Source organism: Pseudorca crassidens, chromosome 7 (assembly GCF_039906515.1).
Source record: "Pseudorca crassidens isolate mPseCra1 chromosome 7, mPseCra1.hap1, whole genome shotgun sequence".
Lineage (NCBI taxonomy): Eukaryota > Metazoa > Chordata > Mammalia > Artiodactyla > Delphinidae > Pseudorca > Pseudorca crassidens.
In genome coordinates, this window is record NC_090302.1 from 7,311,701 (window position 1) to 7,339,614 (window position 27,914).

Consider the following 27,914-nt stretch of genomic DNA (forward strand, 5'->3'; position numbering starts at 1 on the left):
GTCCCCCCGTGACATGGAGACCTCCAGAGGCTACTTTCTGTTATAGATTTATTTGATATTTGAACCGAGTCTACAAGTTCAGACCCACGTGTAACAGATTGCTTCATGGTTGTCAGAGGCTAGTGTGCGTTATTTCGGAGGATTACATCCAATGACACGACGCAGAAAACACAAATGGACGAGTGGACATAATCATTAAGACGAGACGCTAAAACGTGCCTTAATGTCCAAGTGATCGATCTAAGGTGGGGACCCTTCTAAAGCGGGAACCCCGGTGACTGATCTAAAGTGAGCTGGCTTCCCGCCGCCAGGCGCTGAGTGGGCTGCACGTGCCAGGCGCCTGGGACAGAAACTGGAACCAGAACCTGGATAGCCCGCCCTCCCCGGCGGCAACCTCCTCACCCGTGGCCCCGCCTCCAAGTGTCCGTTGTGAAGGACCAGGTGGTGACAGGACTGACGTCAGCGGCTGAGGCCAGTAGTAGCACTGGGCAAACTCGTGAGCGTGAGGTGGGAAAAGAGAGTCCGGGTGAGGGGGCTCCTCTGGGCTCCTTAACACCGCGACAAGGGATGGGGGGGGATGGAGCACCGTTCATCCGGGGATTAGCCAACCCGAGTCCCCTCCCTTCTTGGAAGCTCCGGAACATTCTCTTCGGCCAACAGTCACAGAAATGAGAGCCTGCCAAGATACATGGAGGAGAAAGAAAACAAGACACCAAAAACAAGACACAACAATCCCCGCCCCAGGCGGGGAGAGGAACTACAGACTCCTGGACCAAGGTCACAGCAGATTCGGAAGACATCCTGCAGCCTGCACCCCGGGGGGAGGAAACACAATTCAGTGTCTTGCTGCTCTCCTCAAGGGGAACTGCTGTCCCACCCTGAGACCCCAACTCACTGGCCTTTAGTGTCCTTTGTTTTTTTTTGTTTTTTTTTTAGTTTTTTCTTTTTAATACCCAAACCATCAATTTTTAGAGCTTAAAAAAATTTTTTTTTTATTATTTTTTTTTACTTAAAAAAAATCTAAACTGCTGCGGCAAACCCCAGGCCTGGCCTCTCCGCCTGGTGGCCTGCTTTCCCACGGGCCGTGCCACCAGAGCCCAGTCTGGCACCTCTGGGGTGACCGTCCCACAGCTGGTTCACCCTGGACCGCTCAGCTCAAGGCTGTGTGGGCCCTAAATGGTTTTGAAACCACCAAAAAAAGGAAAAGGGAAACGCAGCCCACCCTTCCTCAGACACCCCCCATCGGAACTGAACTTTCTTGGGAATGTATAAGTTATCTGGAGGGAGGGGGTGGGAGGCGGAGAAAATAAATACCAAGAACTAAGTAGGTGTCCCTGGACCTCTGGTGTCAGCTCAGCCTCTGGGGCAGAGATGGCCTCCAGGGAGGAGGCCCTGATTGTCCAAATACTGTGCTCAGAGATGGACTACAGGTCTCTGATCTCCCCCTCAGGCGCCTGCCCCGCGGGGGCGTGAGTCTTGAGGAGAAAGGGGCCAGCCCCTCAGGGGCGGTCCTGTGGCCCAGCTCCTGCCCCGCCCCCACTGAGAGGCTGGGCTGGTCGTCAGTCAGAGTCTCCTGGGCTCCTGGGCCTGAAGCCTCCCTGGAGGCCCCGCTGCTGGCTGTTCTGGGCGGCCCGAGCTCAGTGCCCGTGGTGGCTCAGGCCTGCTCTTTGTCAGCCCTCCAGAGCCGCTCCTTCACCTCGGGAGGCAGAGTGTTGAACAGGTCCTCCTCCACCACTAGGCCGCTGCGCTTGAGCAGCGGGCACTCGCCCAGCTCCACGGGCAGGCACTCCAGCCGGTTGCCCCGCAGCTCGATCTGGGTCAGGCTGGTCAGCTCGCCCACCCGTGAGGGCAGTGACTGCAGGACGTTGTTGCCCAGGTGCAGGGCCCGCAGCTTCCGGCACTGGAAGAGCTCCGGGGGCAGCGCCTCGATCTACAGGGAAGGAGCAGAGGGCGAAGTGAGGCAGGCGCACCTCGGACCTGGGCCTCTGGGCTTCCCTGCCCTGGGTACCAGCACCTTCTCTGATGCCCATTTCAGCTACCCCAGACCCCAGGGACCAGCACAATTTGGGCCCAAGTCTGGCTAACTTTCCCCTGTTCTTTAGGTCTCAGCTCTGCAGTCACTTCCTCCAGGAAGCCTCCCTGACCTCCTGGTAACCTATGGCACCCAACGTCCCCCGGACAGCACTGATCCCTTCCATGGTCAAACTGCTTGGTCTCCTGTCGCCCCCAGACAGGGGGCTCTGAGAGGGCAGGGCTGGGTGTGCTGTGCTCCCCGCTGTCTCCCAGCGCCTAGCACCCCAGAAGCAAATCACAGTAGCCAGCTACTCCCAATCACACCCCGTCCTCCACCGCCCAGGGCTCACCAGGAGCCAGGCTGTTGGTCCTGCCTGGTTTAAGAGCAATTTATGAAAGCAGAGCAGCCTGCTGAGAAAATTCCACACCCTTAATTGTTGCTGAGAACTGGGGAGAGCTCACCAATCACTTCCCCTTCCTGGGCCTCAGTTTCCTTACCTGTCAAGTCACAGGCTGATGGTGGGTGCGGGGAACCCAGTGCTGGCCATTCAGAGCCCCCTCCTTCTGATTTTGCAAAATTTGAATAATGGGCAACACCCACATGCCACTTACTACAGGGCAGGTTCGCTCTGAGCGCTGATGCTATTAACTCACTGAACCCTCGGAACTACCTGTAAGTACTTTGTAAACACTCATTCCATTTTACAGATGGGAAAACTGAGGCCCTGAAGGAGCCAGCCTGCCTAGAGGTTCATAGCTGGAGAGTGGTGGAGCCAAGATTCGAACCTGACTCAACAGTCCGTGCTCTTAAATGTCCACACTGTTGATGGTGCAGCCTGGGTGGGGACCTGCCGTGTCTCCTGCCACACGGGAAGAACCCCATAAAAGCCAGCTTCCTCCCCGCCCTCCTGTGAGCAATCAGCTACAAACACGAGCTCTGACTGAGCCTATTTTCCTACAACCACCTCCTTCAGATATGGTGGGCAGGAGGGACCCTTCCAGCAGGGCAGGAGCCAAGGGACTTGGGCCCGAGCCCATGTGAGGGTGACGGGGAGCTTGCTCTGTCACTGTCCCCATTTTCCCGCTGAGAAGGCAGAGGCCATGCCATGAGGGACACTGTGACTGTTTTAAAGGGGACTCCTGACCTGGGGCTTCAACGTGGCCCAGTGGTCAGGTATGGGGCAGAGGTGGCTTCCAGGTCAGCAGGGACATGAAGGTGAGAGGGCAGATGGGAAGTGGGCTCCGGCAGGACGGACGGGCCAGAGCATCCCAGAGACCCCACTGCGCCCAACACTGGCCTCCTCTGGTGACAGACAGTGGCCAGGGAGCGGGAGAGGCTGGACCAGCAGGTGGCAGAGCTGGGGCTCACATCGGAGCCCTCCCCCTGACACGTCCCCTCCCCGGAGCACCCCCCAGCCCATCAACGAGCTCTTTCCAGGCGCGTGGAAAGAAAAGAAGGTGCCTTCGGTGGCTCAGTGCCCCACCCGGGCCACTCCTGTCCCTCGTGAGGTGTGATCGTGCGCTGAAGGTGTGAAGTCGTTTCCCGTCACCCCAATCCCTCCCTCTCCCACCTCCTCAGGGGTCTCAGCCGCTCCCCCATCAGCACTGGCTCCCCCTCAAGTCCACCTGGTCTTTGCAAAAGAGACAACCCTCCCAGGAGCCTCTCCAGGCTTCCCAACAAACCGTTCGGAAAGACATCGTCTCTCTCCTTGGCCCGCCGTGATCTGGTTTCTGCCGCTGCCCACCCTGGAAACTCCCTGGCCAGAGCCACCAGCGGTCACTCCTAATCCACCGAACATGCATCTGTTCTCCTTTCACCTGACTCCCCGTGGGCTGTGTGCCCACCTGCTCCTGCCTGGCCCGGCTCGTCACCGTCAATCCCAAAGGCTCGAGCCAGACTCCCCTTCCCTCCATCCTTCCCCCCGTGACCTCATCGAGGACCCACCTTCACCCAGGAGCCTGGGGGGACGACTCCTTGGGCTTCAGGCTGACTCAACCTGGTCCGCTGGATGTCCCAATATGGGACCTACGCTCTACTCTCTGAAAACCTGTGCCTTGTCCCACACCTGGCCTCAATGACCCTCCAGCTACCCAGGCAGCCACGTGAGAAACCTCGAGTCATGTCAGACCTCTCTCTCCCCACATCCAATCCCGCCCATGTCCTGTGGAGTCCACCCCCGAAGTCTCCCCCACATCCGTCCGTCTCGCCATCCCTGGCAGCCCTTGCCAGTCCAGGCCTCGCCCCCGCCTGATAGCGGCCCACGGGCTTTCTATCAGCTCTTGACCTCTCACCTTGCCCCACCCCCAATACCCTCGAGTGGCAGCAGGAGCGAGCTCTCTAAATTCCAAGGCGGCATATCCCTTCCTCGCTCGGTCAATGGGAATTCGGTGAACGTTTTGCTCCACGTCAGGCACTGGACGAAAGAGCCAAGGTCCTTGTTGTCAGAGGGTCGAGGGAAGGGACGTGAGACAGATTATCTGAAACTAAGTGGGAAGAACAGGACGCTCCTCAAGCCCTGGCCTCAGGGGAAAGTCCAAATTCCAGGGGCTCAGCTCACGGCTTCTCCCCCTGGGCTCTCAGCTCTCTGTAGACAGAACCTCCTAGACTCTCCCTTTCCTCTTCACCTGGCTAACTCCTTGTCCTGCAGGGCCAGATGAGATGCCCCCTCCTCCAGGAGGCCCGCCTGCCCTGGGGTAAGTCCGGGTTGAGGCCACTCCGCTGTGCCCCAGCCTAGTCTCGCCCACTGAGCTAAATGCTGGTTGCCTGTCTTTCCCTGAGAGAGGTGAGCTCAGGATGGGCAGTCGCTTGTTTGTTCCTAGGTCCCCAGCTCCCTGCTCCACACTAGGAGCGCTCAAAAAACATTCCCCAAATCAATGAACCAATGAATAACCAAACAAGTGGACGCCCACTTATCGAGGTATTCGTTAACATGAGTTTAAACCTAAGAAAACAGAGGCCGAGGGCCTGAGCCGGGCCACACTCGCCCCTGCCTGTCCACTCACACGAGGCCCATAGCCTGGGGTGGCTCACAAGGAACCACCAGGCCCAGAGGGAGGAAGGGAGGGGGGCTCCTGCCTAAAAGGAGGAGCCTGACTAGGACTGGCCCAAGCAAACTTTTTTCCCTACAAAGGCCTCTAGCATTCCAGTGGGCGGGGACAGGACATGATTAAGCACTGTGCTGAACTGGGTGTCAGAGGGTCTCCTTCCTCGGGACAGCGACAGCGTGCCTGCCCCCAGCTCTTCCTGAGGGGTGACCTCAGCCAACAGGCATGACCTGGCAGCCATGCCTGGGATGAGGAGCTGGGGGTGGGGACAGGTCGGGAATTGTACCTCCACCCTCCACTGGCTGGGAAGGCCCATCAAGACCTGGTGCCCACACAGCTCCCGGGACAGAGTGGGCACCACGAGGGGTCCTTGGGATGCCCAAGGCAGCCCCGAATCCAGGGGCAATCTGGCCCCGCACTGTGCTCCGGGGGGGGGCCACTTGGTCCCCCTCAACATGCTAAAGGAGGTGTGTGTTTGTCCTATGCTCCCCAAATGGGGCTTCTCCCCGGGAGGCCAATTTTCCTGACCGGTGGGCCTGTCCCAGGCCCTGGAGGCGGATTCTCCAGAGTGAAGCAGCCTGGGATCTGACCTTCACCCCTGTACGTTCTCACACATGCACACAGGTATAATTTGAGGGAGGGAGAAAGGATTTGTCAAAATCTCTGTGGTTTACAGGGAGAGAGGCTTAGGGAAGACGGGAGGGGTTCTGGTGATCAGAGGTCTGGGGTGCCTGGACCCTCCAACCTGGGTGATGTTGGAGAAGGCACATCCTTTCCTAGAACGGGACATTTCAGGGGCTGCCTGCCTCCAGGCTGCTGGAGAGAGCTCCTGCCAGGAGGACTCACAGGGTGCCGGGAGCGGGGTGCCCAGCGCAGGGTGGACACAGAGCAGGAGCTCCATAAGCCCACGGGGCGCCTTCATGCTGCTGCCGGCAACAGAGGCGCAGAGGTGCTGGCTGGATTGGCTCTCCCTCAGCATCCCAGCCCCCAGCCACGGGCTTCCATCACCCCTAGCCTCGCTGCGAGAGTGTCCACCCTGACACCACCCTCTTCACTGCAAGAGGGTTTCCACTCGGAGTAGGAACAAACCGGGAAGACGTTCTTTCCAATATCAACCTCCCTGCAGGGCCCCAGAAGAGGTGGGCAGGGCAGGGAGAGGTCCCCCCAGCAGCTGTGCCTTTGTTTCCACGGCAGAGGCCAGGCCACAAGACCACAGGACCACTTGCCCTCAACCCTCACCTGCCTGCTTCCGCGGAGGGGCCCTTGGGTGGGGGGCTTGTCCAGACAGGCAAGGGGCTGGTACACGGGAGCCGCCAGAGGTCTCGATCGTCTCCCGGGCGTGCCCTCCAGTACCACGGGCCCACAACGGTTCGCACAATTTCCTCTCCAGAAAGGCAAGTGGTAACAAACCAGCCCCAGCTAAGCTCAACTCTGCCCTCTGCCACCCTCAAAACACAGAGGGGAAAGGGTGTGAGTGGCGCTGGGAGTTGCACCAGTCACCCACAAAGTTTCTGTCCCTGGTGGGCCCATCCTGGGCTCCAAATCTGGTCCAGGACAAGCTGAGAAAGACACTGCAAGCTCCAGGCTAAGTCCCACCTCCCACGACCGAGCTCTGAGAGAGCAGGGCAGGCCGTGGACCTCCTGCCCGTGCACATCACTGCCTTCGAGGAACCTGCCCAAGGCCACCTCGGGGACAGGCCCCGCCTGACCACACCATCCCTCCTGGCAGGTGACCTCTGCCACGTTCTGCGGCAGAGACGGCCTCCCAAGCCCACAGATTCTGATTCAGCAGGTCTGGTCCGGGGCCTGGGGATCTGTATTTTCAACCAGCTCCTCCCAGGGGGTCCTGGGAACCACAGCTGAAGACTCCACACCCAGGAGCACCCCTGCCACGAGCCACTCACCCGGTTGGCCGTGACGGCCAGGTTCTGCAGGTTCTGCAGGAGGCCGATGTCAGCCGGAAGGAAGGTCAGGTTGTTGTGGCTGAGGTCCAGGTAGCGCAGCTTGCGGCAGTAGAAGAGCTGCGTGGGGATCTTCTCGATCTTGTTGCGGTTCAGGTAGAGGCGCTCGAGGTTGGTGAGGTTGCCGATCTGGATGGGGATGTAGGCGATGTGGTTGTACCATAGCTTAAGGCAGGTGAGGCGGTGCAGGTGCTGGAAGCTGATGATCTCCTCGATGGTCTTGAGGTTGTTGTCCTTGAGGTCGATCTCCTGCAGGTTGTGGAGGCTGAAGATGGAGTGGGGGATCCGCTCCAGGTCGCAGCGGATCAGCTCCAGCTCCGTCAGGTTGGCCATCTTCTTGAGGCTGTTGAGCACGATGAGCTTGGTGCCCTCGTTGTTGATGGACAGCTTCTGCAGGTGCACGCCCACGTCCGTGACCACCTGTGGCAGCTTGCTCAGGTTGCTCTTGAGCCGCAGCACCTTGAGCCGCTTGAGCTCGCGCAGCCCGTCGATGACGATGTAGCGGTTGTTCTCCGCGCTCAGGTTGCCTGTGAGGTGCAGCTCCTCCAGCGTCTTCAGGCTGTAGATCCACAGCGGGATCTCCTTGATGTCCGTGAACTTGATGTGCAGCGCCCGCAGGTTCTCGCGCAGGAAGGCCAGGGCGGGCGCCTCGATCTTGGCGGCCGTGTGGTACAGCCACAGCTCCTTGAGGCCCGTGAGCTGCGCGATGCTGGGCGGGATGGTCACGTCGGGGATCAGCTCCAGCTTCAGCACCTCCAGCTCCACCAGGTCGAACACGGTGTCGGGGATGCCGCTGAGCATGAACAGGTGCAGCTCCAGCTTGTCCTGCGCGTTCTTGGTGAGCCGCTGCCGCAGTTTGTCCAGCGTCCACTCGTTGTTGAGGTTCAGCTGCCGCAGCTTGTTCTCACTCACCTCCGACAGGAAGACGGCAAAGCGCTTGGAGTAGAGCGGGTCGTACTGGTCGATGAGGTGCAGCATGAAGGCGAAGTCGTTCTTGACGTCGGGGATGTCGCTGTAGCTGCTCTCCTCGCGGATGGACTCGAACGAGTACTTCTTGAGGGAGCGCCGGAGCATCCACCAGAGCGTGTACATGCAGATGAGGCCATAGAAGATGACCAGGCTGATGTAGAAGGAGGCCAGGATCTTGAAGAGCGTGGCCAGCGGGTGGGCGCACCGGTACGTACGGTAGCCCGTCAGGCTCTCGATGTCCACGGTGCAGTCCACGTCGAACTTGATGTTGTGCACGTAGTAGACAGTGTAGCAGATGATGAGGATGAATTTGATCACCTTGATGATGGTCTGCCGCATGTAGAGACGGTACACGATGTCCCCCTCCTCCACGTGGGTCCGGAACTTCTTCACCTTCTCGAACAGCGCCTTGGCCTGCTCCCCCTCCTTCTTGTCCAGCACGCCCGTCTCCGAGCGGTCCACAATGCCCTGCTCGATCCGAGACTTGGTTCGCTGCAGCATGGGCACAGTGGCCTCCACGTCCTCGCTGACCGTCGACGACTTCTTGTCCATGGAGCCGTTCATCTTGCTGAAGGCCGGCTTGGGGTCGCTCTCCTCCACCACCGTCTCTGACAGGGCTCGCGTGGTCCAGGGCGAGTCGAAGCACTTGAGCAGGATGGACACAAAATGCTCCAGCTTCGAGCTGGTGCGAGGGAACTTGAACCAGAAGTTGCTGCAGGCCAGGAAGATGAGTGTGTGCAGAAGCACCAGGTAGGGGAAGTACTTGGCGAACCAGTGCAGGCGGTTCTCGTAGCACACAGCGTCCACATAGTTGTACTGGTGCCGGTCCAGGTCATACTTGATGCCCGTGGGGCCAGTGTCGGGCGTCGGCAAGATGGTGGAGTTGGGGTAGCGGGGCTCTGGGCCGGCGGCCACCCAGCCCCGGAACGAGTCGTTGCAGGAGTCCTTGGTGACCCACTTACACGGCAGGCAGATCATCTTGTCCTGGGTGACCTGCAGCGTGCCACCAAAAACCGCGATCATCAGCATGACGATGGAGATGTAGTCGGTGAACACGTCCCACCACGGCTTCAGGATCCGGTACGCTGGCTGCGTGTCCGCAAAGTAGCGGAGCTCTGTCACCGGAATCATGGTTCAACCTGAAAGGGACCCATGGGAGGGGGTTACTACAGGGTGGCCTGGCTTTCTGAAACCCAGGGATCAGAGGCAGGAGACAGTGGACCCACTGTCCAAAATTCTACCTCAAGTCTAGCTGTGAGTCACACTAGCTGGGCAACACTCATGGGCCAGCCCACGGATCGGCGTCTGTCCAGAAACCATATGTTCACCAAGTGGCTGGGAAACCACCAGAGGGAAGGCAGGCAGCCTCCCCATTCCATAGACAGGAAGGCTGAGCACTGAGATCCAGGTCACGCTGACAGACTGCGAAAGCAGCCTCACAGGGACCCCCACGTTTCAGCAGGAGCATTCCTGAATCCCTGTCTAGACCCCATCCTGCTAATGATCAGAACAACCACAGGGCTAGTTGAAAACTTCCAGCTCACTCGGAACCAGCTGCCACGAAGCTGCGCCAGTGGTCCGAAGAGATTTATTCAAAGTGTGAGAAAAGCCAAATGCAGAAGAGGGGGCTGAGTATGAACTCACTTTTTTTTTTTGTGGCTGTGCCGCGCAGTATGCGGGATCTTAGTTCCCTGTCCAGGGATCAGACCCATGCCCCCTGCAGTGGAAGTCCAGATTCCTAAACACTGGGCTGCTGGGAAGGTCCCTAAATACCTGTGTTTTGACAAATGGGTCTGTTTCTGTTGGGAGAGGCACAAGGGTGCCCAGGTTATGGGACGGGGCCACATTATTTTGATTATTCATAATATTAATAGTGACAATAGTAAGTAACGAACACTTCATAAAACAGGGCCTCCCTGCAAACACCAGATGCTTCCCATCTCATCTTCCTCGGGCACGCCGGGATGGGTGAGGACAGGAGGAAAGCAAACCTAGACCCCTTGAGGGAATAGAGGTGCTCAACAGAGAACGTGTGCCAGGCACCGAGCTGGTCCTTACCATGGAATCCTCCTCGTGGGGTCCCTTTGACATCCAGATGTAGGGTCTATCTTTGGTCCCATTTCACAGATGGGATGACTGAGGCTCAGGGGAGAGTCACCTGCCCAACGTCACTCTACTACTCAGGGCCAGAGCCGAGATCCAACTCAGGCCTGTCCCTCCACCTCCCCGCTCAGATCCTCACCACTGCACAGCCTCGCCATCCACCTGCCCAAGGCCCCACGCAGGGCAGGGCCAAGAGATAGAGCCCAGGAGTTCAGCTTCCCTGCCCCCGCGGGGTTCCCAGAGCTCAGGTCACCGCAAGGCCAGCAGACACCACCACCACCTTCCCTGAGCCGGCGGCTCCAGCCCAGGGGGTCAGCCCTCCTGGTGAGGCCGGGACTCACAGGCCAGGGTGAGAGCCTGCCCCACAGGAAGGCCCGGGCCCTCTAATGACCAGCTGGCCCCTCACACCACCCACACTCCTGGGCAAGCAGCCGTCCAGGGGAGGGCCTGCTGAATCACGCAGCCGGCCCCCAGCTGAAAGACACCCCGACACTCCTCCCTCCCTTCCTGGCTCCCCGAGTCCACATCCAGGCAGGCGCCCAAAGACTGGGGGCCGGAAGGTAGGAGGGGCCAGGACGGAGGACCCAAGGATGTGCAACAGCCTGCCCCGGAGAGTCCAGGACGAGACTGCCAGGGCAGGATGCCAGACGCTGGGGGTGGGGGCTGATGACCAGGCAGGATGTGGTTGCAACCTCACTGTTTCGGGGGAGTGGGTGTGTCACGTACTGGAGAACACTCAGCCTCTCCCGGTGAGGAGCTGTCTCCGGGCCCCTGCTGTCCTGGGGCTTTGCTTATGTCGCCTTCCTAACTCCTTCTGGGTCTGAGGTGGGAACTGTCCACAGCTCCGTCACAGGTGAGGGACTTGAGGCTCCAAGAGGTAGGAGACAGTCCCATCCACCGAGCGTGTCTGGCTCCTCCCGCCCCCCGGCCCCCAAACACCTGTCTCGAAGCACGCTCTAAGCTCTCCATTCAGCCCCTGGCCCGTTTCTCTATGGGTAGTAAATGTGACCAATGAAACGCCCCTGCCCCAGGGGGCTCTCGGGCCAGTGTGAGCGTGTGGGGAGGGGTGGGAGAGACAGAGGAGTGTCCAAATAACGAGACTCGAGTCAGGGCAGGGGGCAGCCATGGCTATGGCAGGAGAGATGGATGCCACCTCCCTGCTGAGAAGGGCTTCGTGCAGGGGACGGTCCTGTGCTGGCCCCCGAGGCTGCTGGTGCCTCCTCAGCCCAGGCCAGCGCCCGTTCCACTGTGCCGAGGAGGCCTCAGAGGTTCAGAGGGGCAGAGCCAGGGGCCCAGGTCACACAGCTTAGAAGGGCAGGTCCAGCCTCGTGTGGGGGACCTGTCTGGGAGGGGTCACCCTTTAGCTGCACCGTGTTTCTGCCTCACCTCTGCCACCAACTCACTGTGGGGCTCTGGACAAGTCACTGCCCCTCTCTGATGGCGTTTTCGGGGAAATCTGGAAAGAAGGTGCAGGTGCCAAAGCCCAGGCTTTAGTCCCCAGGGTGCCAGGGACCGTGCCTTCCCCACAACTGGCCCCAAGAGGAGACGGCCAGGTGGTTGGGGCAGCCCCTCTGGAGTGGAGGTGACAGGGGGCAGCCAGCAGCCGAAAGCATGTGACCTGTGTGCAGGCCAGGGCTCTGCTGCTGCCTTGGCCTCGGGCAGGGTCCTCCCTGGCTCTCAGCCTCAGGTTCTTCACAAATGCCAGGGGCAGATTCCCCGCAGGGCTGCCCGGAAGAGCCCAGGGGACTCCAAGCTTCTAAAGCACTTAGGACAGAGTAGGGCAGCAGGCAGTCTGCACTGGTGTCATCAATCTTCAACCTTTCCTCCAGATGCTGCTGGAGGACAAGTGTCTACCGCACACAGCGGGTGCTCAATAACGGTATCAAGAGAGCGCCTGAGGAGGGATGGGGAAGAAGTGGGGCGGGGAAGGGCGGGGCCTGGGTGGTGGGTGGGGCCACAGCTTCAGATGGGCGGGGCAAGGGAGGAGGCTGAGGCAGCTTTGGGTCCCCTCCCAGTTCCTGACCACCCCTGAGGGCCCTGGGGGGAACAGCTCCTTCTGAGAAGGATGGCCCAGCCCAGAATCCTCAGGAGCCCAAGAGGTGCACACTGTTTTGGCACCCTTTCTTTTTTTCTCACAACAGTTTTATTGTGGTAAAATACACAAAATATAAAATTTACAATTTTAACCATTTTGAGTGTTTTAACCATAACAGTTCAGGGGCATTAAGTACATTCACTTTGTTGCGCAACCATCGCCAACCATCCATCTCCAGAATTCTTTTCACCTTGCAAAACTGAAACTCTGTCCCCAGTGAACACGACTCCCCATTCCCACCTCCCCAGCCCCTGGCAACCACCATTTTCCTTTCTATCTCTATGAATTTGACTACTCTAGGTATCTCATACAAGTAGAATTATACAATATTTGTCTTTTTGTGACTGGCTTCTCTCACTTAATGTAATGTCCTCAAGGTTCATCTATGTCTTAGCAGGTGCCAGAATTTCCTTCCTTTTCTAGGCTGAATAATATTCCTCATGCCTATTTTATAGATATGGAAACTGAAGCTTGGGGAGAGAAGTCACATGCCCAACTTCACACTGCCTGTCAGGGATTAGAGGCCACCTTCAAACCCAGTTCTGGGGTGGAGCGCTTCCAGGAAGCCACTCAGATGGAGCAGATCCCAGCTGACAGCTGCCCCAGGGCACACCTGGGGGTGGTCAGGAAAGCACCATAAGGGAAAAGGGGCCTGTTTTCCTAGTTACAGAGAGTTCCCTTTGCAGGAAGTTTCCTGTAGGCAGTGCATTCATCCCTTCCCTGCACTGAGGCCTCCGGTCCTCCGCAGCCAGGACGGCCCCTAGCAGAGGTGTGCAACAGCTTCTGTCCTGGGGCCTCCGTTTCCCCGTCAGGAAGGGAACAGAGAATCTGTCATGGATGTGCCCACATTTTGTATAAGGTGGTCAGGGTACCAAGGGGCACGTGATCCAGGCCTCCGCCCACCTGACACCTCCCTTCCCACTGGCACCACTACAGACACTCCCTGGGCCTGGCAGTACCTGCCTACAGCCAGCAGGGAGGGAGAGGCACCTCCAGCAGCCAAGACTCGGTTCCCCATCCACAAAATGCACGTGGTAACAGGTGCCCTGCCAAGCTCTCAGGACTATCAGGAAGTCACAAGAGGGAGGTTTCCCCGGCAGCCTGTGGGGGGGATCTCAGGCAGGTGGAGAGCAAGGAAGAACGGTGATAGGAGCTTGGAGGGAGGGGGCCAGCCGGGCCAGCCTGCGCTCTGCCACTCAGCAATGGAGTGACGCTGGGCAGATGACTTCACCTCTCTAAGCCTTAGTTCCCCCATCTGTGGAATGAGGCTAAGACAGATGCAGACCTGGCCCCCGACAGCAATCCTGACTTCAACAGGCAGTCGATGGGCAGATGAAAAGAGCGCAGAACCTGAGCACGAAGGAAGGAAACGGAAGGAGAAAAAGCACCCAAGACGCCTGCCCTGACACCTGGCAAAGGGGCAGAGTTAGGTGGGGCCAGGCACAAAGGAGGCGGGCAGAAAGCAGATCCTGGTCCCTTAAAGAAGCCTCTAGAATACAACAGGGCCTTTTCAGCAGAATAAAGGAGCTCTGTATGTAATGCCATTTTGGAAAAAAGCGAGAGCCAGAATAATAAATAAATACAATCCCATGCTGATAAACCCTGACCAACTCGGGGAACGGCTCCCTCTTAGAGTGAGAATAGGAGGCAGGATGAAAGGAAACTGGAATTTTTTACCAGCATGCCTTACCTTTGTGATTGAAAAGTAGTACAGAATTTAAAATAAATACAGTCTAGAAGAAAAGAAAGAAAAAAATAAGCTCTCAGGTGGAGAGTTCAGGTGTTCTTTTGTGGCTCTCAGAGGGCAATCTCGGGAGGGTGATGGGGAGTCGGGTCAGATCCGATCTCTGCCCCAAGAGATGGAGAATTTGCAGAGGATCCTGAATAGAGGGCAAAGATTAAAGGGCTGAAAGCGAGGTGGCTGAGAAAGACAAAAAGGCCCCATGCGCTGCTGTCCCCTGAGCTCCAGCCCAGCTAATCCTCCTTCTTCCAGAACAGATGCATTGTTTAAAGCTACAGACTGTGCCCTCCTGGAGGTCAGGGCTTGACACCCACCAGCGAGGTGGGGTTCACCCTGGCTGTACCACGTAAAGCTCATGGGCAAGAGACCACCAAGGGCTGGGGATGGGGGTAGACTGGGAGCCCTACAGGATGGGGACCACTCCAGATCCATCCCAGTCTCTGTGCAGAGCCCGGAATACCGAAGGTAGAGTAAAGGTTTGCTGAACTGGGCTGAGTCAGGGGGGAGAGGAAGTAGGAGGGAGGTTGGCAATTGTCAGGGAAAGACTCTAGGACAAAGGTTTAGTCACGGGAACGTTCATCACGGTGTTATTTATACCCCAGGAAAATTGGAAACAATCTAGGTGCCTGTTACTGGGTGATTGGTCAATACCTATTAAATGATCAGATGATGGAATACTATGAAATAATGAAAACATGTTAGAGCAAAACACTTGATGACATGACAAAATACGTTAAATGCAAAAAGTAGGTAACAAAACTGTGATAGAGTAAGAAGCCTCCTGCAGTAACTTAGACGTATATTTGAAAAATATTGGTGGTGAGATTAGCCTGCTGTTTATAATCTTTTTTTCACCCCAAACTTACCTCTATTTTCTGTTATAAGCATATGTTTACTCAGGTAATTAAGAAAAAAGATTTTTAAAAATCAAGATTCCAAAGGATCAAGAATAGCTAAAACCATTCGGAAGAATAAGGTGGGAGGAGACTTACTATAAAGCTCTAGCCAGTGTGGTGCTGATATGGGGATGGATGGATGGACCAGAGGACTGGAAGAGCGAGCCTAGAAACAGACCCCGAAATTTCTGGAAACTTAGACATGACAGTGTCTATGCAGGTTCGGGGGAAAAAATGGCTGTCCATGAAAGGAGCTGGCTTAGTTACTCACATGAAAAAAGCATAGCCCCATCTACCTCCTTACAGGAAAATAAATTCCAATGAGTTAAAGACCTAAAGTAAAACTTGAAAGTGTTTAAAGAAAAATCTAAGAGACCGTCTCGATGGCTTTAAGACAGGGAAGGATTTCTTATCACAAAGAATACAAATCCTTACAGGAAGAGATTGATCTATTGATCTCATTAAAGTTAAAATGCATGCACATCAAAGGACATAACAATAAACAAATGAAAAGAACCCACAGACCTGGAGGAGATATTTGCAATAGGTATAACTACCAAAGGATTAGTATCCAGAACAAATATAGAACTGCTACAAATATACGAAAAAGACAATCCAACAGGCAAAAAATGGCAAAACGTACGGCTAGACAATTTATGGGAGAAAAATACAAAAGGAAATTCATGGATGAAACAATTCTTAATCTCATTACTAATAGGGGAATGCAAATTAAGACAGTCACATGCCATTTCGCTCCCTTGCGATTGGCAAAAATGTTGAATTCTTAAATGAGGAGATAGAATGTATGTATGCATCCTCCAAGGGAGCAATTTCGCTCCTAGGTAAAGATATTAGAGAGTCACTTTACACATACGCATGAAGCCACAGACAAGAATGATCACTCCGGAGCTGTTCCTAATAGCAAAACATCAACAACCTAGATGTCCATCAACAGGAGAAAGTGTAAATTGCTCTAAGCATCTGGTGAAATGCTAAAGCAGTAAAGTGAGTGAACTTTAGCTACACGTACCAACATGGACAGACCCCAAAACAATGCTGAACCCCAAAACGAGCTATAGAATAATACATACCTTATATAAGGTTTTCTGTAATGTACATATCCAAGTGTAGTGAAGGTATAAACACATGCACGGGGGCTTCCCTGGTGGCACAGTGGTTAAGAATCCGCCTGCCAATGCAGGGGACACGGGTTCGAGCTTCGGTCCGGGAAGATCCCACATGTCACGGAGCAACTAAGCCCATGTGCCACAACTACTGAGCCTGCGTTCCAGAGCCTGCGAGCCACAACTACTGAGCCTGTGTGTCACAACTACTGAAGCCCTCGCGCCTAGAACCCATGCTCTGCAACCAGAGAAGCCACTGCAATGAGAAGCCCCCGCTCACCGCAACTAGAGAAAGCCCACGCGCAGCAACGAGGACCCAACACAGCCAAAAATAAATAAACACATGCATGGAGAGCCCCAAAACCAAGATGCTAATTTCATCTAGAGAGGGAAGAAAATGGGATTGGGGAAGAGGCTTATATTGTGCCTGAGATGATCTGAGACAGGGAGAGAGAGAAGGGGTGTGTGTGTGTGTGTGTGTCTGTGTGTGTGTGTGTCTGTGTGTGTGTCTGTGTGTGTGTGTGTGTGTCTGTGTGTGTGTGTGTGTCTGAAGCAATTATTGCCAAACATGAAAGTCGAACAAAGCTGAGCCCTGGGTACAAAGATATCTGCTCTAGTTTTATAACGTTCGTGTGTGCTTAAACTATTTCCTACAAAGTTTACCGGAACAAAAGCAACTGTTTCTACTCCTGGCTGCTCCTCTCTCTGGTCCTCACACCTGCTGGGCTCAGCTGGGGGCAGCCTCTACTAGATGATCGCCAGGGCAGCAGATTCAGGTCCTCCTTCCAACTGGCCTGCTCCTGGCTGGCGCAGAGGCACCTGCGGCCTTTGAGGACACTGAAGGATGCAGCATCACCCCTGCCCAGTCCTGCCCTGCCCCAGGGAGATGCAGAAGTGTGTAGGATGCAGCTAGACCCTTCCCACTGTGCAGCACACGCAGGTGCAGAGAAGCGGGACCAGCTTCCTGCAGCAGAACTAGGGCAACCCAGAGAGCCCCTCTCCTCCCCATGGTGGCAGGCAGATCTCGGCGAGTGTGAAGAGCAATAGCTTCAGAACTGGGGAGACATGGGTTCAAATCCAGCTCAAGCATGAAATAATTCCGTGACTCCAGGCAAATTATTTAGCCCAAGCCTCCGTTTTTGCAACTTTAAAATAAGAACAGTGCTACCTACCTCATAGATCTGTATACAGTGACCCAAAAGATGTCCAAGGGATATTAAGTAATAATAAAATAAAAGATGCTGACCAGCATATGATATATCATGCATGATAAAACAATATAAAATGTCACAAAACAACAAATACTTCATGATTCCAGTATGTGGTACTTAAATTTGCTACTTTTGTGAGAAGAAAAAAATACTTGGGAAAAAAACAAAAGACCTCCCTCACCGAGTCATTTCTAAATACTGTAAGAGTTTACAAGAAGTACCTGCCATCTATCATGTAAGGAAAAGGTTAGCTCGCCCCTGCCTGCCCTACCCGGGTAACACACACACTTCGACAGGGCGCAGGGAAGCAACACCTCAGGGTGGGTGAGCTCAGACCCTGGGACGAATGACTTTTCTTCTCTAAGCCACAGTTTCTTCACCTGTAAAATGGGAATATTACAGTACCTCAGAGGCTTATTGTGAGAATTAAAAATAACATAATGCACATATTATGGGACAACCCAAGGCCTGGCACAGAGGAAGGTGCACTATACTTATCCCAACCCACATGCCATTGCAGAAACCCACCCAGAATTTAGCTGGGGAAGACACCCAGGAGAGCGCTGAGCCACAAGCACAAATACCTCCAAGCTTCCCCAAGGCCCCCAGGACCTCCCAGGACTCAGAGACCACACTCAATGGCCTTGAACTTCTGGAGCCCAGGCTCAGGACCCCAGGACAGGACAGAGACAGAGAGCTGGTGAGCGGTTCGCAGAACCACCCCTTAGGTGTCCAGCCTAGTCCACATTGTTGATTTCCTCCTGAAGCTTCTCACAGATGGGGAAAGAAGTCAAAGAAATGACACGCTGCTCCCTTGGGCGACCACCCAAGCATGCTCCACCCCCATGCTGGCCTGCAGAGATTCGGCTTTCACACCTGAGCCGCGGCAGGCAGGCTAGGCTGTGGGTAAACAGGGCACAGAGAGCCTTTTGTTATAGCCCAAATAGAGAGGCTGGGAAAACTTCCCAGGCGGGAGGGAGGGGAGGCAGGAGGCTTGCACCCCTCACCCCTCCTCTCGCCCCTCCTCCTACCTTGGGGAGGCTGTCCCTCCAAGGCTCTCCCAGGGAAGGGGGAAGGGCCACACCCAAGAGGCTGGAGGAAGACACTGGGTCACAGGTCTTGTCCTGGGAGTGCTCTGGGCCTGTGAATCTGCTCCTCGGTCAGCACCCTGGGGCCTCTTCTGTCCCAGAGCAGGAGGGGAGGAGAGGGCCCGCTCTGGTGCACACGGCCCGCACCCGCCCCAGCACGGGCACTGCCCTGGAGGTCCCCACACCCAGCCGGGGAGAGTGCAGGCTTGGGGCACCACCTGGCTCCCTGCACCCTGCGTAGAAGGGCACACCCTCACTTTCCCGGGAAAGAAGAGGGGAGACGCCCAGGGTGGGAGGGGGGAGGGAACAAGTTTCCGTTCCAAACTCCTCTCCATGTGGGCTGGGCCTCCCAAACAGGTTGGTCCTCATGCTTCTCATGCAAACTTGCAAGGGTACAGGCGGCCTGGTGGGGGGGGAGGGTGACAGGTGAAGGACACCCACCTGGGGCTTGAGGCCATGGCTCCCCGAGCCAAGCACTCACAGGCAACAGCCCAGGCCTGAGGCTCAGGCCGTCCCCTCACCCCACCAGGCTGGCGTGTTACTGACATGAGCTCCGGGTCACTGACGTGGACTATGTGCCAGCACTGCGCCTGGTACTTCCTGGGCCTCGGCCCCCAATTTCCAGAAACACAGGTACGGCGGCTCCCCACTTCACCAGCATGTGACCTTGGGAAAGTCACTTCCCTCCCAGGGCTCTGGTTTCCTCATTCATGAAGTGGCCACTGAGTCTATTCCTGGTAGGGCGGTGGTGAGGACTGAATGAGGCGGTCCATAGAAAGCTTTTGGCTCAGGGCCTGCCACGCAGTAAGCCTCTGTAACGTCAGCTGCTGTTACCATCATGGGATGGTATCAGTCCCTTTAGGGGTGTGAAATCTGAGGCCCAGAGAGGTTAACTGACCTGCCCAAGGCCACACAGCTAGAAGAAGATGGTGGGGAAGATCACCCAGGTCTGCCTTTCCATTGTGCCCACCTGTCTCAAAGGCCAGCAGGTCTCCTGGACTTACCTGGGCACCCAGAGAACCCTGGAAATGCTTCCTGGGACAAGACCCCCATTTCCGGAGGGGTACATGGAATCAAGGTCTCTGCAGGGAACTCTAGCAGGCCATACTCAGGAAACTTTGGTGGGGGAGCCCAGCTCTGGGTTTGAGCCCGGAAGCCAGGTGCTGGGTCTGGGCCCATGGCGGGCAGAAGGGCCTTGAAGACAGGCCTCGATCTGCTTTGAACACCAGCGCCGCTTTCCTGGACAGCGCACGAAAAGTGGGCAGGAGCGCCCACGGGAGGCCGCAGACTCATCTGCTGAGATCCAAGGGGATTGGGACCAAGGGGGCCTGGCCGAGGGTAAGCCGTCTGTCGCCTGGCTCTCTGGGCTGGTGGGGGGCTGCCCCCAGAGATCCCGACCCAGGCCACCAGCCGGGAGATGTGACAGAAGGATTCTTATGCCGCCCCACCCGGTCAGCACGTTTGCCAACAGGTCAACTCTGCCGGGGGCATGAGGTTGGCAGTGGTGCCTCTGAGGGTGCCCAGGTGCCACGTGAGAGCCATGGAATTTTACAGCCACTTTTACTCCAGTGGAACATGGCTCCTGGCATGAGGCTGTCGCGCAGTGTCTATTTAATTTTGAGGTTTTACGTCCTCAAGAGACAGTTAAACAAAGAACTTTTTACGAGATGTGAGATGCAGTAGAAACGCGTCGGGAAAGCGCACAGGGAGATGTTTGTGGCTGGGTGTAAGAGCTGTTCTAGAAACCTCATCCGCTCGCACACACACACGGATATCCAGGGCCTGAGGGAGCCCAGCCCCGCTCCTACACCGAGGGCGACCCTTCTGGCGGCAGCTGGTGGGGACCGGCGCCGACAGAGTCGCGCTGGTCAGTGTTGGCCGGCACAGTCGGAAGACCCCCAGCCTCACGACGGCCTGCAGAGTGTCTTCAAAGTGCAGGTTCCTAGGCCCACTCCCCAACTTGGACTCTGCAGGGCTGCGGTGATGGGTCCAGGGGAACCAGCATTTTGAACAAGCTCTCGGGAGACTCTGAAGCACCCCGAAGCCCGAGAACCTAGAGAAAGAGACAAACGGAAGGTGGGGTAGAAAGAGCACAGGCTGCCAAGGCAAACAGACCCGGGTTCACATCCCGGCTCTGCCACCTGAACTGTACGACTTTGGGCGGGAGCCCTCGTGCCTCGAGCCCTGGTCTCCTCGCCTGTAAAAGTGACACAACCTCACCCAGGAGACGGTGGCGGGTAAGATGGCAAACTTCACAGTGACCGGCGCGCCGCCTGGGCTCGGACCGCGGCCACCGTGGACGTGAAGGCTCTGCTGCTGGAAGGAGGGCGAGCAGAGCATCGTCCACCGAGAGGCCAGCTCCCGGGCTCCCACAGGAAGCGGCCCGAAGTGGCCTGTGCCAGAAGGAAAACGACTCCAGGAAAGACTGGGAGAAAGAAACAGGGGAGAGGGAGAGGGTCCCGACGGAGAGCTGAACGCCGCCGGCCGAGGGACGCGTCTCTGCACAGACCTCACCCCCAGGGCGGTCCCTGCCGAGCCAGGCTGCCAGGCCGGGGGTTCCTCCTGCCGAAACCCGGCCTGAGGTGTCTACGCCCCAGCAGAGCATCTCTAGACCCAGGTCCCAGGGCAGCCCCCCCCCACCCCCAACCCCGTCGCCTCACCTGTCCACCCTCACGGCTAAAACCTGAGAGGAGCGTCCAGGGGGACCAAGATCGGGCTGTCCACCAGGACAGTCAGGTGAAAGGACTCAGGGCCAGGCTCAGGCCAACGCAACACAGCAGCCCCTGCCTCAGGCAGACAGAGGAGGGCCAAAACCTGAAGGCTAAAACCTCTCAGGCTGGCCCATGCCATTCCTCCCTGGCACAGAGGAGGAAGTCTGACCTCAGATAAGTAGGACCTGCTGCTTCCTGCTCATCACTGGCCAGAGACCTCGGCTCAGTCTTCCCTTCTTGCGGGGGGAGGTAAGAGTTCCTCAAAACCAACAGGAAACTCCTACAGGGCAGGGCTGGGGTTTGCTGACCTTGTCCCAGTAAACAGGATAGTCAACAAAATCACACATCAGGCACTTCCCATCGCCCTCTTCTGACGGGACTCACCCACAGCTCTACCCTCGCCTGGGAAAGACGTCCAGGGCGGACCATTAAATGAAACGAGAGCTAGGTGCAAACCAGCAGCTCTAACAGGACTTGGTTTTAGGAAAATAAGCAAATGGTAAAAATACATGTGGGAGAACCTACCCCTCCTCACTCAAATCTCTGGAGATAGAGATCAAGGGAGACTCTCACTTTCTACATGACATTAAAACCAAGACATTATAGGGACTTCCCTGGCGGTGCAGTGGCTAAGAATCCACCTGCCAATGCAGGGGACACGGGTTTGATCCCTGGTCTGGGAAGATCCCACATGCCGCGGAGCAACTAAGCCCGTGCACCACAACTACTGAGCCTGCGCTCTAGAGCCCGCAAGCCACAACTACTGAGCCCACGCACCACAACTGCTGAAGCCCGTGCGCCTAGAGGCCATGCTCCACAACAAGAGAAGCCACCGCAATGAGAAGCCCCCACACTGCAACGAAGAGTAGCCCCCGCTCGCCACAACTAGAGAAAGCCCACACGCATCAACGAAGACCCAATGCAGCCGCCAAAAAAAAAAAGCCTAGATGGGAGAGGTGGAGGCAGGGAGCCCTCGGACACAGAACAAAGGACCCCAGCCCAGGATTCCAGGACCTGGCTCAGGTCTCACATCCCTGCCTTCTTCCCGATGAGTTTGGGCAAGTTGCTTCCTCCCTCTGAGCCCCAGTTTCCACGTCTGTAAACGGGGGATCAAGGCCACTCCCTGAGCTTCTGCAAATGACCAAAGAGATCACTGATAAGGTTTGTTTTACAAATTATTAAGCAGCTTATACATACACCTGCTATGATTAGGGAACACGTTCTAAGACACCCTGTGCTACCTTCCCTATATCAACATATTTAATCTTCAAAATACCCTAAAGGGAGGCAAGGTGCTAATATTATCCTCTTTCCATAGATGAGGAAACTGAGGCTCAGAGAGGTACAGTGACTGGCCCACAATCACTTGTCGAGCATGTGACAGCTGGGACTCAAACCCAGGTCTGACTACAAAGTCTGGGTCCTAACCAGTGCACGCTCCTGCCTTTGGAAACTGTTTTCCAAAGCACAGGACGAGGAACCCCCGTCCCCAGAGACGTCCACGTGATCAAATAAGTGTGGGGAAACACAACTTGCTAGCTCCCTCTCAGAGACTCGCCATGCTCTCAGTGAGCTCTGAGACATCCTTCAAGGCTCTGAGAAGTCCTGCAGCACAGACTACGACAAGATATTGTTCCCGGAGTCACCTGACCACTGTGACCAAAGACACTGGTGTTCCACAGAACACACCTCAGGAAACGTGGTCATGAGACAGCATGAACCACCACCCAGAGTGACAAAAGCCAGGGGTTCGCCATACAAGTTCACTCCAGCCTGAGTATGGCAGCCACGTACTACTCAGCTGGCCACTGAGTCAGGAGAAGGAGGAAGAATTCTGTTTCCTGGCATCTCTGCCCTAGAAGCCCAGGCCTTCCAGCGAGAAGAGCAAAGGGCTGCAGGGACAGAGACACCACCCTTTGCCCTCCAGGCACCTGCTCGGCTGGCCTGGAGGGTGGGGGCCCAGTCCTTACCCTGCGGAAGGCTCTGCTATCTGCGAGTTGGCTGTCGGTGCTGAGGCTGGCCCACGTCTGTCTGGGCAGGGTCCTGGCATTCCTTTTGCTCCATGGAAGCTGCCTCCCTACAAGGAAGCAAGAGCTACAGTCAGCAGGGACGTGTGTGACTATCAGCGTTACCTGCTGTGCTGCTGACAGTTTCGGAGCCCCTGCTCGGTGCAGGGCCTGGGCTGGGCTCTGGGGTGATGACAGAGAATCAGATGGTCTGCGGGGGATATGCCAAGGCAACAATTACAACTGGCTCTTGAGAGCCCGGGGCTCTGCTGGGGGGAGCCCGGGCCCTATGGGGACATGGAAGAAGCACTAGACCTTGACTAGTAGGGTCAGGGAAGGCCCCCCAGAGAGGGTGTTGCCTGAGCTGACTGCTGGGGAAGAGTGGGAGTTGGAGAGAGAGCATTCCAGGGAGAAGGACCAGCACATTTGCCTGGAGGGGAGAGAACACGACATCTAGAGCCTGCTGAGTGTCCTGGCTGGATCTAGGACTGGAGGCGGGAAGTGGCGAGAGGTGAGCTACAGAAGGGTGAGCTGGATCCAGGCAGAGACACACCCTCAACCCAGACACATGAATTCGACTCAAACACAAAACCCAACCATTGGGCTTCCCTGGTGGCGCAGTGGTTGAGAGTCCGCCTGCTGATGCAGGGGACACGGGTTCGTGCCCCGGTCCGGGAAGATCCCACATGCCGCGGAGCGGCTGGGCCCGTGAGCCATGGCCGCTGAGCCTGCGCATCCGGAGTCTGTGCTCCGCAACGGGAGAGGCCACAACAGTGAGAGGCCCGCGTACCGCAAAAAAGAAAAAAAAAAAAAACAACCCAACCGTCATCTATAGTCAAGAACTGTTTAGTGAGCATCTACTACATGCCAGGCACTCTGCTCAGAACTGTTCACAGGAGGGAACAAGACAAGTTAGGAGGGCGGGGAGAGAAGTGTGGTCAGGCTACAGCAGGGTAGGGGGAGTATTTAAGCCAGCCAGGCGCTGGGAGTGTGACCCAGCCATCAAGGGAGGCCAAAGGACAAGGAGGAGTTAGCAGGAAGGGGGGCGAGGAGGCGTGGTTACACAGACAAAGGGATCGTGGAGCCTTTCAGCTGTTTACACCACTGAACATTTATCACACCTACTCAATGCTAGGCACTGTGCTAGGAGGAAAGAAGCAGAAGATGGTCTCCAGCCTCACAGGGAGACAGTCAGTAACCTGGCAATCCCACACAGAGTGATGGCAGCTAGACAGCGAAGCACCTGCGTCTGTAAAGGCACAGAAGCCATGGGAGCCAGTCTCTACCCCAACCCCTCCCCTCCTCGGCAAAGAGAGGGATACCCACGGAGGCTGGGAAAGCCAGTCACTTGCCCATGACAGAGACAGGCCCAGAACTCAGGCCTCTGGATTCACTGGCACTGATTCTTCTAACCCTTCCTCTTCCAGGAAACACACGCTGACCACCCCCTACACATTCACCCACAGCTGATGCCTCTTTCCTCTGGGTTGCCTCTGTAATATTTCTAGTATTATGCTGGCCACTGTATCAATGTATTCCTGTCTGCCTTTCCTCCCAGACTGTAGCCAGGGACTGTGTTCTCGTAGCACCATTCCTGGCCCAGACCAGGCACTTACCAAAGGATGGTTGAATGAATGAATGAATGAGTCAAGGGATGGAGAGATGGTGTGCTGGGCTCCAGGGCCCCACATCCAACCCATCTGACTCCCCGTGAAAGTCTGTGAAAACCCAGAATCACCTCCACTCTCAGGAGAGTCAGGAACCAGGCCGATCCCTTCGCTCCAACTCCTGCAGGCGAGGTCCAGGCCAAGCCAGCTCCCTGAGTTCTGACCTACTGGGGCAATCCTCAGGAGCTTCCACTATCCAGAAAGGCCATTCGAAGTTTGCAGAGGAAACAGCTTCCTAGCGGATGTGCCCAAGGGATGGAGTATTTGGTTGAGTTCCAGGAGGAAGTCACAAATATTTCTTGGGCTCCTGTGCTGTGCCTCACAGCCCCCAGAAGGCAGAGGGGCATTAGAGCTAACCCCAAAGAATCTCTAAAACTGGGAAGACAGGGAGGCAGGGCCCAGTCATTCATGCCCCAGCACCTCTCCAAAAGCCAGTCCTCCAGCACTGTCATCTGTCCTTGCCTCCCCTCCTGAGCCAGAGGAAAACTTGACCTTCACGAAGGCAATGCCAGTGTGACTGAGCCATGGGCACTGCCCAGTCCCTCTGAACGAAGCTCTCACTCCCCCATCCCCTCCACAGGAGGGATCACCAACATCAGACCTCCTCCTCCTGCCTCCAGTCTGTCTGTCTGCCACTCTGTCTGCTCAAAGGGCAGGATACAGTTCGTCAGGGGTAAAAGGTACTCCTAATGGAAAAGGTGGGAGAGGCCCCTGGGAGCCTTTCAGCTCCCCCAAATCCTTCCTCCACAATTTAGGCCCAAAGTCCCTTTCCCGCACCAAGCTCTCTCCCTCCTCATCCTCACACCTCATCCTCAAAAGGCTTCCGGGGGTGGGGCAGCAGAAGAGCCCTCCGGGGAGCATGGTCACCAAGGGGCGGCCCCACCCTTCCAGCCAAGTCCCCACCAGGAGGAGGTTGCCAGCCACCCCCCAACCATCTCTCCTCCTTTCCAAAAAAGGCAGCACAGGCATCAGCTAAGAACCAGCCCAATCTTGGTTCAGTCCAGTCCAGACCAGGGGAAAGAAGCAGTCAACAAAAGGAGCAGAATCATCATGAACCTCAAGAACCAGCGTTTATGCTGCTTCAGCTGGGCAGCCAACTTTGCTGGGTCTCCAGCCCAGACCTCATCAGACCTGGCTCTCAGGCCCATCTGGATGCACAGGACACCGGCAGGGTCCGGAGCCTCAGACCCTGGACTGGGCTTCCCAGCAACCCCAGCCCAGCCAGGCCCCACAAGCATAGCCAGGGATCTGCCCCCAAGTCAGGGCACAGTTCCAGCCCAGTCAAGAGGAGGGAGGGGTGTAAGGGAAGAGAAGGGAGCCAGGAACCCAGGAGAAGAGAGCAAGGGGAACCTTTGAAAACAGAAAAAAAAACTGCCAAGGAGAAAACCCAGAGGTGGAACCTCTAGTAAGGGGGGCGTGTGTGTGTGGAGGGGTGAGGATCTGGGGGAACCCAGGAGATGACAAGGGGACCTGGGGAGCCGAGGCGGAAACTCCCGGTTATGTAGAGCGCAGGGAGGCACTGGGGTGCCTGGGAGGGGGCTCGCGCGCCGCGGCACCAGAGAGAGGCGGGGGGGGGGGGGCCCGGTGACCCGGGGGATGGGGAACCCGGAGGTAGGCCGAACTGAGCTGCCGCGGGAGGCCCCGAGGGAGCCGGCCCTGGCGGGCAGAGCCCAAGCTACCCAGGGTGCCCGGGGCCAGCCAGCTGGCCGGGGACGTACAGGAGTGGATTTCGAGAGGTGACAGCTCGCACCCCCTTCCCCACCCCACCCACTCACCTGGGCCCGCCGCGCGCGGCCGCCCAGCCGGCAGCCCCGAGCCCCTGCCGCTCTGTCCCGCCGCCAGCCGCTGCGCCCCTCCGGCGCCTCCTTTTGTTTGTCCCTCACTGCACCACTCAGCCTCCTCCGCCCCGGAAGTGACGTCACCTTCGGGCGCGAACGGGGCCACCAGGGCGTTGCCATCTTTTTGAGGGGAGCTCTCTTCACGCCTGCACCCTCTCCCTGCAGGCACCATGTTGCTTTGGGGCGGAAGTAGCGGAGCCCGGGCTCGGCCCCCTTAAAACGACAGGGACGGCTGTAACCTTCGGCGCCTGGGGACGAAAGGTGAAGCGGCCGAGGCAGGGGTGAGTAGCTGGTGCCGGAGCGTTACTGCCCCGGGGTCAGGTGCCGAGGCGGGAGGGCCTGGAAACCGGTTACAAGGTCGATTGTGCCAGACTACTCGTTGCGTTTGGTGCTTCTGTTATAGCGGAGTGGCTACGCTGAAAGGTTGAACCAGACGGGAGCTGTTGCGCGCGCTACTCTCCGACCCGCACTCGGACGCTGGGACCCGCCAGGCTGGTCCTCTCTGCACCCCCATCCCCCGCCCCACCCCCACCCCCGCGATCGTACGGTACCGGTACCGGTGGGGAGAGAGAGCCCAAGGCGACTGGGAGAATTCTGGGCAGAGCCGGGGCTGGAACCGGGTGCCGGACTCCAGCTCGACAGCTCTAGGGATCCTAAGTCCTCGGAGTTCCCATATTTATAATAGTAACGGCAAGCACGCCAAAAGAGAATCCATACAATGGAATACTATGCAGCCGCTAAAAAGAAAAATGCTTAATATGGGACCACTTCCAAGATACCGTAGATGGAAAAGGGAAGGGGCGAAAAGAACAGCGCTGATTGGTGCTACCGTTTGTGTGAAAGAACGCGTGTGGGGGCATGGGTGTCTGCCGGTGTGTGCACCAGCCGGCTGGTGAGATGCACGAGTTGTTAACAGTGGTGGCCTCCGACAGGAGAACCGGGGTCGTGGGTGCCCGGACAAGGGGGAAGAATTTACTACCAAGCGAACAGGTTGGTTAAAAATAAAGTGGGATGCTGCAGATAATAACTGGCTCCCATTTATCTAGCTGACCAGTGCCTGGTTTCAGCTCTCCTGCTGGGAGGTCTTGTATTTCCCCATTATTAGAGGAGGAAACAGTCTCAGAGATTAGGGACCTTAGTAATATCTCATAGCCAGGAAGTGGAAAAGCTGGAATTTGAGCCAGGGAGGATTTTATGCTAATGCCCACCATTCTTCCTCATCCGGCTCCCTCCTGAAAAGCTTTTTTGTTATCAACCATGCAACACTCAGCTTGGGACCTGGCACCCAGCAGGCATCCAGCAGCTATTTATTGGCTGTTTATGGACTGAGCAAGTGGAACAGACAGGAGACAACCAGCAGTGCAAAATGAAGAGAGGCACACATTGGAGGCCAGAACGCTTTCCAGCCTTGAGACTCTGGACCTGGCATGTACTTCCCTGAGCCTC

General features: G+C 56.7%; 2 protein-coding genes across 8 annotated transcripts in view; one reads left to right on the forward strand and one right to left on the reverse strand.

Moving 5' to 3' along the window:
* Nucleotides 1–34: 34 nt before the first annotated feature.
* Nucleotides 35–26,556, reverse strand: LRRC8A (leucine rich repeat containing 8 VRAC subunit A). Of its 3 annotated transcripts, XM_067743026.1 has the most exons (4): nt 26,406–26,556; nt 22,928–23,034; nt 6,963–9,127; nt 35–1,930 (listed from the first exon to the last, which is right to left on the reverse strand). In XM_067743026.1, the coding sequence occupies exons 3-4, from the start codon at nt 9,117–9,119 to the stop codon at nt 1,655–1,657; spliced, it is 2,433 nt and encodes an 810-aa protein (XP_067599127.1). In that variant the 5' UTR covers nt 9,120–9,127; nt 22,928–23,034; nt 26,406–26,556; the 3' UTR covers nt 35–1,654. The 3 variants fall into 3 exon arrangements, with proteins under 3 accessions (XP_067599127.1, XP_067599129.1, XP_067599128.1); XM_067743028.1 differs by lacking the exon at nt 22,928–23,034 and having other exon boundaries at nt 26,406–26,513; XM_067743027.1 differs by lacking the exons at nt 22,928–23,034; nt 26,406–26,556 and adding an exon at nt 10,047–11,466.
* Nucleotides 26,552–27,914, forward strand: part of KYAT1 (kynurenine aminotransferase 1) — a 33,425-nt gene continuing 32,062 nt past the window's right edge. For 3 of the 5 annotated variants that reach the window (XM_067743035.1, XM_067743040.1, XM_067743036.1), the window contains exon 1: nt 26,552–26,749. The gene's annotated coding sequence lies outside the window, so the exon portion shown is untranslated. The remainder of the gene's footprint in view (nt 26,750–27,914) is intronic. The other 2 variants (XM_067743039.1, XM_067743037.1) reach the window with 2 other exon arrangements.